Below are 12,755 nucleotides of genomic sequence, written 5' to 3'. Positions count from 1 at the left end.
AGCGCTTTTTTGGCGTCATATATAGAATTCACTCCTTAGTACTTCCCATCAAAAATAAAAGTTGCTAGAACAGCAGCAGGTTCCTGGAAAATCACTATATTCAAATGCATAGAAAATAGGCAGATTAAACAAGAATGAAGATGTAAGTGGGTCAGGGAACAGCAGACAGCATTGCAAAATAATTCCTAATAATAAAAAAATTACCACAATTTGTCTTCTTATTTGTTTAAAATAACATTTTCACTTTCCTTGGACAAGCAGCCAGATTTGATGATGTCTAGCAATCCTTTATAGTGCACCTGCTGCAGAGCCCAGCCGATGGCCTTCCTCCAGGACAAAGATGTCAATCACTCCCTCTCCAAAGTGCGGTACCAGCAGCAGCACAGAACTAGGCTGCAGGTGTTTTCTTCCTTTTTTTTTTTTTTAAACTGAAACAGATAAGGACTGTTTCATTCCCTGAGGGGAAGAGGGACTCTAGGAACCCCTGCCAGTGGATAACAGGAGAAGGCCAAGGCACAATTCCAACACTGTAAGTCGGGTGAAGGGACCTGAGAATGGAATGTGCACCCCTGGGACTAAAAACCAGCATCATACTATACTATACATGCCTTGTATCTCCGTACAGATTCAGTGCAGTTTACAGAAAAGTGAAACATCCCAGCCGGATGAAATGAAATAGGACAGATCAAATCTTTTGACTTTAAACATATATTTTAAAACCTTTCGTCAATCAAGCAGTATCTATACCTGAGAGCAAAAGAGTCTTCAAATTATTTTCTAAACAAAAAAAATAAGAGTCCACAGACCTAATACAACTTGGTATTTTATTCCGGATCTTGGCAGCAAGATATTTAAAAGAAGAATAAAACTTGGAAAAGCTAGAATATAGGAGTTAACAAATCGAGCAGCTCTGCCACTAGATAATAAAAGGCAGTGCCTTTAATCTTCCTTTTTTTTTTAAAGAAAGACAAAATTAGCACATTTATTTAGTTAGTGTTTTTTTTTTAAATGATTCAAGTCACTATTGAAGCAAGCTATACTCTCCAAAGTGCAGTTATACTGCGTTATATTTGCAGAGGAAAAGACTCCGATGCACAACATTCACTTTTGATTTTATTAGAGTGAAAGCTTCGCTTTCTAGAATTCACAGCTTGAAGACAAATTTTCTGAAATGTGAACTTCTGGTGAGCTTCTTCATAAGTCGCAAAACCTCTGACATTTTCTGCGAGTACCCTTGTGTTGAGCCCAGTCAGATTGGCCCAACACAAGGATACTCGCAGAAAACAGGGGGTAATGTTCCTAACGAAACACTGGTGAAACAAGGGCTCTCTGTAGAGCGTACCCAACAGTCCATGCTAGTAAAAAAGATAAGTACCTTGTGTTCTGTATCTTGAGTTTGATCAAGGATAAATTAAAACAGAATATACTTTATAAGATAAAATTTAAATATAAAAAGAGGTTTTTTGACTTACGGAGAAGCTCACATTTCAGAAATTTGTCTTCAAGCTGTGAATTGTGGAAAGCGAAGCTTTCACTCCGATAAAATCAAAAGTGAATGTGGAGCATCTGAAGTCTTTTCCTCTGTAAATATAACGCAGTACAACTGCACTTTGGAGAGTATAGCTTGCTTTAATAGTGACGAATTGTATTCTTCAGTAAGCACCACGTGAAGATTGTTTTTTTTGAAAATGCCAATCAAAGGGGGGAGGGGCAGGATTGCATAAACACTTCCCTACCTACCATCTGCTGAGGAGATTGGAAAAATACTAACCTGCTTATTTTCGAAGGAGAAGGGCGGCCATCTTCCGACACAAATCAGGAGATAAGGCCGGCCAAATCGTTATAATCGAAAGCCAATTTTGGCTGGCTTCAACTGCTTTCCATCGCAGGGCTGGCCAAAGTTCAAGGGGGCATGTCGGCAGTGTACCGAAGGTGGGAAGGGGGTGTGGTTAAGAGATTGCCATCCTCGGCCGATAATGGAAAAAAGAAGGCCGGCGCTGACGAACATTTGGCCAACTTGGTCCCTTTTTGTTCATGATCAAGCCTTGAAAAGGTGCCCGAACTGACCAGATGACCACCGGAGGGAATCAGAGATCACCTCCCCTTACTCCCCCAGTGGTCACCAACCCCCTCCCATCCAAAAAAATAAAATAAAAAACATTTTTTGCCAGCCTTTATGCCAGCCTCAAATGTCATACCCAGTTCCATCACAGCATTATGCAGGTCGCTGGAGCAGTTTTTAGTGAGTACTGCAGTGCACTTTAGGCAGGCGGACCCAGGCCCATCCCCCCTACCTGTTACACTTGTGGTGGTAAATGGGAGCCCTCCAAAACCCACCGTGTTGTACAGTTGTGGGTAGTAGGTTTTGGGGGGCTCAGCACCCAAGGTAAGGGAGCTATGCACCTGGGATCAATTAGTGAAGTCCACTGCAGTGCCCCCTAGGGTGCCCGGTTGGTATCCTGGCATGTGAGGGGGACCAGTGCACTACAAATGTTGGCTCCTCCCATGACCAAATGGCTTGGATTTGGCCGGGTTTGAGATGGCCGCCATTAGTTTCTATTATCGGCGAAAACCAATGGCGGCCATCTCTAACGCTGGCAATCTCTAAGGGCGGCCTGAATGTTGAGATTTGGCCATCCCGACTGTATTATTGAAATGAAAGATGGCCGGTCATCTTGTTTCGATAATACAGTCGGGTATGCCGCTTAACGGGGCCGTCATTAGAGATGGCCGCCCTTATAGATGGGCGCCCCTGTTCGATTATGCCCCTCTAAGTGCCCCAGATCAAGTCGCAACTATGACGTGGCTTAGTAAACAGGGCTCTTAGTTATGTTTCAACAAATGAGAGAGCTGTTTGATAGAAAATATTCTTATTATTTTGACTTATAAACTACTTGACCCTGAAACATGCTCAAACAACAGAATAATCCATTTGTGTATCTAAAAGGTAAACTTCTACAAAACAGATGAAGATATGATTACGTGTACCCCAATGAAAGGAGAGTTTAATTCAACTTCCATTTAATTTCAATATATTCCATCATCTTTATAACACCAGGCTTCCCAAGGCAAATTACAGCAACATTTAAGATAAGCCCATCAGGAAACAGGATATCCTCACTGAAATTTGGCCATCTGTATTGTGTATTTATTTAGTTTTTAGTGTAGAAAAATTAGCACAAAATACAGAGGTTAAAATTGCTGTTTCTACCAGCAATTGCTGTTTTAGTGATATTCAATTGTTATTTCATGATATTTATATCTACATATGGGAAGCTTTCAAATAAATTAAAAAGCTGTCTAATAAGTAAAAAAAAAAAACCCAAACTTTTGTCCTCTACCTTTTAAGGCACTGCCTATCCAATTGAAACAGCTTTAGACTTGTTACAGATGGACCAACAATAAAAAAAAACGACAATGTAGATGCAGCAGCTCATTTGCTTGCTTTGTTTTGAGTGAACGGGGATAACGGCTGCGCTGGCAAGAGGAAACATAGATTGTCCTAATTGGCTTCCTTGCTTACAGTGGACTAGATAGGCTCACACTTCCACTCCTGCTTATTAAACCTCCTTGGTATGAATAATAGGCTAATAGCTGAACTGCGGATGCGGAAGCAGCAGTCGTAGCTTTGCAGTGTGACGTTACTGTTTTGAGGCGCATGCGCGGAAGAAGGCTGCATGCGCCTCACGTTCTCTTGTTCTGGTGGTAGTGGGAGCTGAATGCAGAAACAAGGAGGGAAAAAGGAGGGGAGCCGGGGCTCGTCGGCAACGGCAGCGAGGTAAAAGGCAAAAAAAAGAAAGAGAACCGCTCATTTGGCTGCTTTATCCTGACGCTCCGGCTTTCAAGTTCGGCGCCAGAGTGCAGGGTTCCGTGCGCTGTCACATCGGCTTTTACAGCATTTTGGGACAGCTCGGCAGAGAACAGGAGAAAAGTGGCACGCTTGTGCTTCATAACTTGCATCTGCATTCATCCGAGATACAAAGCAGTAGTTGTCTTGTTTACTGTCCTCGGTCTCTGGAATGATGCTGTGAATATGCCCCTATACAGTTGCCAACCTCTGGACAACGTAGCAGGCTGGTCTGCTCATGGATTTTGCCGTATTGCATGGGCCGTTTTACAGTTACAATTTTCTTTGTGCTCAGTGGAAAAATAAAAACAAGGGGAAGGGGGACACAAAACTAGAACTGAGCTGTGGGACAGCCCTAATACACACATTTAATATCTGTATGTACCTTTTGCTAACTACATTGTTTTAAGAGTCCTGTGTCCTGATCATTCACTACAGCTACTGTGCAATTTCTCTTTTCAGCTTTTGGTTAAAGTTTTGTAGGGTCCAGTGCCATACAGTATCATTATGGGGTAAATCAGATACTGATTTAGGTGTTAAGTGAGTTAAAAAAAAAAAACTTATGGGGTATGTTTACTAAGGTATGTTAGCGTTTTTATTGCACCTTTAAAGTTAAGGCTCGTTAAACGCTAATGTGCCAATACATTCCTATAGGCGCATTAGTGTTTGATGCATGTTAGCATTTAACACACATTAAAAATGCTAACGCGCCTGCGCACCTTTGTAAACTCATATTACATTGGTTCAATTGATAACCACCTGGCTTGTATATATGTATTTTTTTACTTGTCAACCTTTTTTTTTGTATTAGAAAAATATATTAGGTTAGTTCACCAAACATGTGCCACTTGGCCTTTATTTAATCATTTATAAGAAGAGTGCTCAAACAATAACTTTTAAAGGTATTAGTACTTTGCCTCACTTATGTATGCCTGTCCTCTTCTATAAATCTAATCTAATTTTGGGTGCCTCTCTCCTTTTTTCAGGCCCTCAAACAGTAAAGCAGGTCAGGTCTGGGCACCTGAAGGATCCACTGCTTTCAAGTGTCTCATTTCTGCTCGCTTCTGTGCAGCTTTGCTGAGTAATATCTCTGATTGTGATGAGACGTTCAACTATTGGGAGCCAGTAAGTTTGTCTATATGTTTCAAAGTGCTTATTTATCTCTCTCTCTATTTGTTGAAAATGCACAGTTTAATAATTTCTCAACATACAGCTGAGGTTCTGTTTTTTTTTCTGTGAACATGTAAATTCTTTAATAAGACTCTTCTCCAACCCATTCTTCATCTCTCACCTCTCAACCCAATTCCGTATACACAGCAACTCATACTATTAATCTTCTCTTTCTTTCTCACCTATTATTGTTCCTTCAGGACACCAATATGTATCCCATAAAATTTACCAACTCCTTTCTCCTTTATTCTCTCACTTCCCTACCCAAATGTGACCCTTTTTATCGATATCCTTCCAGCGTTTGGAAGGTCACCAACCTTCCTCCCATAATCTTTCAGGTGGTATAAATCCTGTATGCCTAGTTTTTCCCACTCTTCCCCCTTCTCCCGTCATATTTACCTTCTACACATCTCTCGGCTTTTTCATCTCCCCCCCCCCCCCCACCATCCATCCCAACCTGTTTTTCTAATCGTCTATAGTAGGCTCTTCTGCTCTATTCCATTTTGTTCTTATCTTGCAGTAGGCAGCTGCTAATATCTAACCTCCATAATATCCTTTCCCATTTTTCCCCTTCCTCGAGGGTAGTCCTAGTAGACATTTCTTCGGTTCCATTTGCATCCACATTGAAAATGCTGATTTTATCATAGTGTGATCACTACTGTCTAGTAACCCCATCACCCTTACCACCTTACCCTAGAATTATTTTCCCATCACACATAGAATTGAGGAGTAGCTTAATGGTTAGAGCAGTGGGCTGAGAACCAGAGAAACTCAGTTTAAATCCCACTGTGGCTTATTGTGACCTTGGGCAAGTTAATTAACCCTCCGTTGTTTCAGTTTAGGTTGGGAGCCCTGAAAGTAGCTTACCTTGAGCTGGGGCTCTTCATCTTGGAAAAAAGACGGCTGAGGGGGGAGATATGATAGAGGGCTATAAAATAATGAGTGAAGTGGAATGGGTAGACGTGAAGCATCTGTTTACGCTTTCCAAAAATACTAGGACTAGGGGGCATGCGATGAATTTACAAAGTAGTAAATTTAAAACAAATGGAGAAGGTTTTTCTTCACTCAACGTGTAATTTAACTCTGGAATTCGTTGCCAGAAAATTTAGTAAAGGCAGTTAGCCTAGCAGAGTTTAAAAAAAAGGTTTGGACGGCTTCCTAAAGGAAAAGCCAATAGATCATTATTAAATTGGACTTGGGAAAAATATTTCTGGGATTAGCAGCATAAAATGTTTTTTACTTTTTTGGGGATCTTGCCAGGTATTTGTGACCTGGATTGGCCACTGTTGGAAACAGGTTGCGGGGCTTGATGGACCTTTGGTCTGTCCCAGTATGGCAATACTTATGTACTTATATTACTACTACTACTCATCATTTCTATAGCGCTACTAGACTTACGCAGCGCTGTACACCTGAACATGAAGAGAGAGTCCCTGTTCAACAGAGCTTATATGTACTTATGTAACTGAAAGGCATGGGCCAGATAAAAAAAAAAAAACATAGTAACATAGTAGATGATGGCAGAAAAAGACCTGCATGGTCCACCCAGTCTGCCCAACAAGATAAACTCACATGTGCCATTTTTTGTGTATACCTTACCTTGATTTGTACCTGTCTTTTTCAGGGCACAGACTGTATAAGTCTGCCCCGCCTCCCACCACCGGCTCTGGCACAGACCGTATAAGTCTGCCCAGCACTATCCCCGCCTCCCAACCACCAGCCCTGCCTCCCACCACCGGCTAAGCTTCTGGAGATCCCTTCCTTCTGAGCAGGATTCCTTTATGTTTATGCCACGCATGTTTGAATTCCGTTACCGTTTTCCTCTCCACCACCTCCCGCGGCAGGGCATTCCAAGCATCCACCACTCTCTCTGTGAAAAAATACTTCCTGACATTTTTCTTGAGTCTGCCCCCAAATAAATGAATAATTTTTTTAAAAAGATTCCACATTGCATTTTGTTTCTTGCAGAATTTTTATCCTGTTTGGCTCCAAGCCATATTAACATAATAAAACTACTTTTCGGGCTATTGGCATGGTGTTGTGGTATTGGATTCCAAGATTGCATGTGGTTGACATGGTGGCAAATTGCACCTGCCCTGTGTTGTGATACCAGTGTTGAATTATGAAGGACTGAAACCTGCTTGGAGTGGTGGTGTGGCTTCAGCCACCTTATTGGCAGACTGGATGGACTGTGCAGATCTGCTGTCATTTACTATTTTACCATATAGCTCCACCAGTGTGATCCATCCTGTTGTTTTGATATAATTTGCAATTTGGTATTAGTGTCTCCATGTGGTCTCTGAGATGCCCGTTGTATCTAATTCTTCATATAATGGTCATACATTCTAGCTCTCCCATCTTTAGACAAGTTAAGGAAAATATTTACAATCTGCATAGCAGTTCAGGGGTAATTTGAAATTGATTGTCTCTGTTCTTTAAACACACCTGACTACTTCCGCTTTTATTGTGTTTTTCCAATATCTTTGAAGATACCTTACTCCAAACCATGCACCCCAGGGTCATTGTTAGCGTTCCACCAGGTACTAGTTTAAAAGCCACTTTCCCTCCTTTTTACTTACTGTATTTGTATCCCACATTTTTCCACCTATTTGCAGGCTCAATGTGGCTTACATTGTTCTGTCATGGCGATCGACATTTCCGGAGTGAGAGATGCAAGTGGTATTACATTAGGGAACTTGATTAACATAGTAGATTAGCAGTCAAGTATAAGGAGTTAATATTCGGAATAAGAGGTAGGGTGGTATTGCATTAAAGTACATTCGTGGTAGAGGAGACCTTGGTAGTCAGGAATAGAGAGTTAGGTTTTATCCAGTTCTGGCTTGGGTTTCATTGTCTGGTAGTTAGGATGGATCATTGTGGTATGCCTTGTTGAACAAGCTGGTCTTCAGTGATCTCCGAAAGTTAGTTAGGTCAGGTATTTTCTTCACGGCGAGTGGTAATGCATTCCATAGCTGCGTGCTTAAGTAGGAGAAGCTGGATGCGTATGTTGATTTGTGTTTTAGTCCTTTGCAGCTTGGGTAGTGCAAGGTTAGCACCAGTAACCTGACTTCACCTTGGTTTAGGTGTAACCCATCTTTTGAGAATTGTCTCACTCTCTAAATGTTGCCTAGTTCTTAAATGTAAATGCCTCCTCTTCTCACTATTGTCTTATCTGCACATTGAGGTTCGAGCTCTGCCTACCTCTTTGGTCCTGTGTGTAGAATAGGAAACATTTCTGAGAATGCCACCCTGTAGGTTCTGGATTTCAACTTTCTACCCCCAAAGTCTAAATTTGGGTTTCAGAACCTTCCTCACTTACTTTCCAATATACCAGGACAGCAGGCTTCTCCCTAGCAATTCTTAAAGTCCTATGAGGAAAGGCTAACGTGACTAGGGCTCTTCAGCTTGGAGAAGAGACAGCTGAGGAAGAGATATGATAGAGGTCTATAAAATATTGAGTGGAGTGTAATGGATAGACATGAATCGCTTGTTTACTATTTCCAAAAATACTAGGACTAGGGAGCATGCAATGAAGCTACTATGTAGTACATTTAAAACAAATCAAAGAAAAATTAAACTCTGGAATTTTTTGCCAGGGAATGTGGTAAAAGCAGTTAGCTTAGTGATGTTTAAAAAAGGTTTGGATAATTTCCTAAAAGAAAAGTCCATAAGCCATTATTAAGATGGACTTAGGAAAATGCACTGTTTATTTCTAGGATAAGCAGCATAAAATCTGTTTTATTGTTTTGGGATCTTGCCAGGTACTTGTGACCTGGATTGGCTACTGATGGACCTTCAGTCTGTCCCAGTATGGCAATGCTTGTATTCTTATGAGGTCCAATACTCAATAACTTAGAAAGAAAAGAACTCTTCAATGAGCTCACAAACATTCTTCTATCAGCTGACAATTCAATATCACTCAAAATTCAAATACAATTCAATCTGTCATCAACTGGTATATAGTCATACATGTGGTTAGTCTCTGTGTTGCTGTTCACCTGTTGCCTGCATCTCAGTAATGGTGAGTTGTTTACAGTTGCTAAGGAAGTAGGGATACTTAAACTAATATAAAGCACCTTAAGTTTATTAGGTATATTAGAGCCTTCATTCTCAGTTTCCTGGAGTTTTCCCCCCTATTTTATATTCCCTTCCAATGTTATTCTAGTCATGATGACAGTCTTGAAGAGCCATGAAATAGAATGCCTTCTGGAACCCTGCTGTCACATTAGCTGTGACTTCTGAGTCCCAACTGAGCTAGGGAAGGGGGAGTCCCTGACCTGTGAATCAAACCTAGCTTTCTCTACTTTACATTTTGGATTTTTTTCCTACAAATTCCTAATATTGAATTCTAATCAGAAAGACAAACCAAAAAAATATGAAAAAAGGAGACTATCTGGTACATAAAAGTAAAATATATTAACATATCATTCTGGTCTCCACAAGCGCACAGATATTTTACTTTTTAAAAAATTTTGTTATGATTGCAGATTTAAAATATTCTCAAAAATCTCCTACTTGTAAGAGGGTTGACAAAAATGGCAGTTGCTGTAAGCAGCTACTGTTTCTATTAAGAACTCAGTATTAGAAGAAGCAGAATCGTCCAAAGGTGAAGGATTGGCTCTCAGTTCCTGAGTGGGCCCAGCAATAATTAAGCTCTGACCAAAAATCTTGTTCTTGCTCATTCTGGCCAAAATATTCCCAAGACATGGGATGATGCTTACAGTTTAGAGCAATGAGGAACCAGTGAGTATTTATGAAGGGCTGACATTCTCCCAGCCCTTTTTCTTAACCTTTAGGCTTTGTTTCCTTTGGCACCTGGGAGTCTTGAGAGCACTTCTCTTTTTGAAGCAGGTCATGAATAAATCGTTTTTTTGAAACATAAAACTGCAGTAAAAACATGGGGAAAACTTCACCTCCAAGCAAACTGTGTGTAAGAGGGGGGAAGAAGTCTATATTTCATCCAAAACCTAGAATTTCTGATCTCATTTTAGAGTATAGAAAAATAGGTAAAAGGACTATCAGTCTAATGCAGGTCAAGCCCAATAGAGCCTCTGATATAGTGCCATGTTTCGCTTCAAGCAGCGTCAGGAAAGCATAAACTGCAGTTAAGTTTCATTCATTTTATAAAAGAAAAAAAAGAAAAAATTGGTAATTTAGTATTTTGAGAAGAAGAAGAGGCCTGAAGAGTTTTATATATAATAAATACTTTAAAAATTCTACATTTTGGACCGATGAGTAATGAAGGCATAACCTTATTTATGCCATTACTGTAAGCCGTTTGGTTGATCTAAATTGATGTTTGTGCTTATGTTCAGATGGTCATTTTATAATTAGATTCAGAGGTACCAATTTTTCTATTCTGGTATTGTTGAGGTAATCTGATATTTCTGTTTTTGTGACCACATTGTATGTCTTACTCATGTTAGAGTACACATTAGTGTAGTTTTTTGAATTTCATTTTTTTCATATCAGGCTATTCTAATATTACAAGATAAAGCTTTCATGATAAAGAAGATGCTAATTTTATAATAGCTTTACTGCGGCAGATAATTTGTCTATGGTTTTCCTCACATATTAGGTACTTTAATGCTTGAAGACAGCTGCTTCACAATGTTTTGCATAATATTATGGTCTCTTCTGCTTTCCAAGGGTTTACATTGAATATTATGGCAGGGCTCGAGAAATCTTGGACACCAGGTCACCATGGCACCTAGAAATTGCATCCTGGTATCCAGGATTTCATACCACCGAAAGCTTTATATTTTTCCTACTGCAGTGCAACGTGAAACTGTTTCTCTCCACTCTGCACGGCACTCGGGCTCTCCATATACTTGAGCCACGTGGTGCAGGGGGTTTGAGAAGTCTCACAGGACTTGAAACTGCCAAACTTCCCCAACTTCCTGCACCATGCGCTGTGAGTAACGAGTGAAGACTGGAGAGGGCAGAGACTGGGGGAAGCTTGGAGCGGGGCACAAGAGGCAGACAATGAAGGATGTGGGAGGGGGGTGTGTGTAAGATGGAGTGGGTGAAGGACGTGGGAGGGGGTGTGAGTAAGATGGAGTGAGTGAAGGACGTGGGAGGGGGTGTAAGATGGAGTGGGTGAAGGACATGGGAGGGGGTGTGAGTGAAGGACGTGGGAGGGGGTGTGAGTAAGATGGAGTGAGTGAAGGACGTGGGAGGGGGTGTAAGATGGAGTGAGTGAAGGACGTGGGAGGGGGTGTGAATAAGATGAAGTGAGTGAAGAATATAGGAAGTATATGAGAGAGAGAGATAAACTTGGGTGAAAGCTTTGGGAAGAGGGTATGAAAGAGAAACTGGTGGGGACCCAGGCTATGATGATAGGTGAAGCAAAGAGGCAATTACCTCTTTGTTTCACCTATCATCATAGCCTGGGTCCCCACCAGTTTCTCTTTCATACCCTCTTCCCAAAGCTTTCACCCAAGTTTATCTCTCTCTCTCTCATACTTCTCACCTATCTAAAGGGTGCTGTCACACAGCTGACAGCGTGCTTTGGGAAGGGAGACTATTGACTTCTGCAGTTGATTAGCAGAGACATCTTAAGGAACTGATTTATTAAAATGTCTTAGCCCACAGGCACAAAATAAGGAAAAAAAATCTTAGTCAATTTCTAAAAGAGCTACTGTTAACCTGGGAGGGGATTCCAACCGCCCTTCCCCCAGCTTCACTGGGGACAATGTTGAAAGGGTGGGAAAGGAAAAGTGAGAAAGGTCTTAGATGCTGGCTCCTAAGTTTTTGGGTTGGCTAAATTTGTTGAGGCCTGTATTATGGTTTTATGACTTGTATCTAGCACTGGAAGAAACCACCTTTTAATCAGTAATATATCTTTCTGGGCTGTCTAGACTCACTACCTCGTCTATGGGAAAGGATTTCAGACCTGGGAATACTCTCCTGCTCACGCTGTCCGCTCCTATGCCTACCTCTGGTTGCACGCCTTGCCCGCTTTATTTCATGCTAAAGTCTTGCAGACCAATAAGGTAAAAAAAAAAACAGAACTTGCACACAGTGTGTTCCAACTTTTGACATTAGTTTGCAAAAATAATCTGGGAGCTCATGTTTTGATTAATTACAACAATGGTTTTTAAAAATGAGGACCGAGTTGCTGCTGCTGCTTCTAATCTATTTGACCTACAGGAGTAATTTATGAAACATTTTCTCTGTGTAAAATTTATTTTTACACACAGAAACATGCTTTTACAGAACTGCACAGTTGCCTACGTGTGTGAAAAATAGGTGCACCGAAAGAGTGCATTTCATTTTACGCAACCTGCATGTAGGTGTTCCCAGAGGTGAATTTTGTGCATTGTGGAGGCACAGTTGAAATGTACGTGAGTGTTTTATAAAACGTATTGACTACATGCATCAAATACACAAATTTACATTTATGTTCAGAATAGATGTAAATTTGTGTGCAACTGGGCTAGTTCGGGGTGCCTTGTCTATTTTATAAAAGGCATATTTGTTTGGGATTTCGGAATCAGTGTTCATTTCTTGCTAATTTTGTTATGCTGATTGGTTATTACTATAAATTGTTGCATAATAGGAAGGGAGGTGGAGGGGGGAATGTAAAATCTTGATGACACAGTTGAATGATTTGTATTTAAGCATATAATTATGGTAGAATGTTTAAATAGCTGCAAAAAGAATGTTCAGTTTTTGTTTAAACTGTTAATCATCAATAAAAATTATTGAAAATAAAAGGCATATTTGTGCCTGTGTT

At 40.6% G+C, this 12,755-nt stretch overlaps 1 protein-coding gene across 2 annotated transcripts in view; it reads left to right on the top strand.

Moving 5' to 3' along the window:
- The first annotated feature begins 3,632 nt into the window (after positions 1–3,632).
- Positions 3,633–12,755, top strand: part of ALG9 (ALG9 alpha-1,2-mannosyltransferase) — a 178,166-nt gene continuing 169,043 nt past the window's right edge. For both annotated transcript variants that reach the window (XM_030220749.1, XM_030220748.1), the window contains exons 1-3: positions 3,633–3,778; positions 4,834–4,972; positions 11,878–12,012. In XM_030220749.1, the coding sequence (XP_030076609.1) occupies positions 3,720–3,778; positions 4,834–4,972; positions 11,878–12,012 (333 nt within the window). In that variant the 5' untranslated portion in view covers positions 3,633–3,719. The remainder of the gene's footprint in view (positions 3,779–4,833; positions 4,973–11,877; positions 12,013–12,755) is intronic.

This window comes from Microcaecilia unicolor, chromosome 12 (assembly GCF_901765095.1).
Source record: "Microcaecilia unicolor chromosome 12, aMicUni1.1, whole genome shotgun sequence".
NCBI classification, from domain to species: domain Eukaryota; kingdom Metazoa; phylum Chordata; class Amphibia; order Gymnophiona; family Siphonopidae; genus Microcaecilia; species Microcaecilia unicolor.
This window is presented reverse-complemented; position numbering and strand designations above follow the sequence as displayed.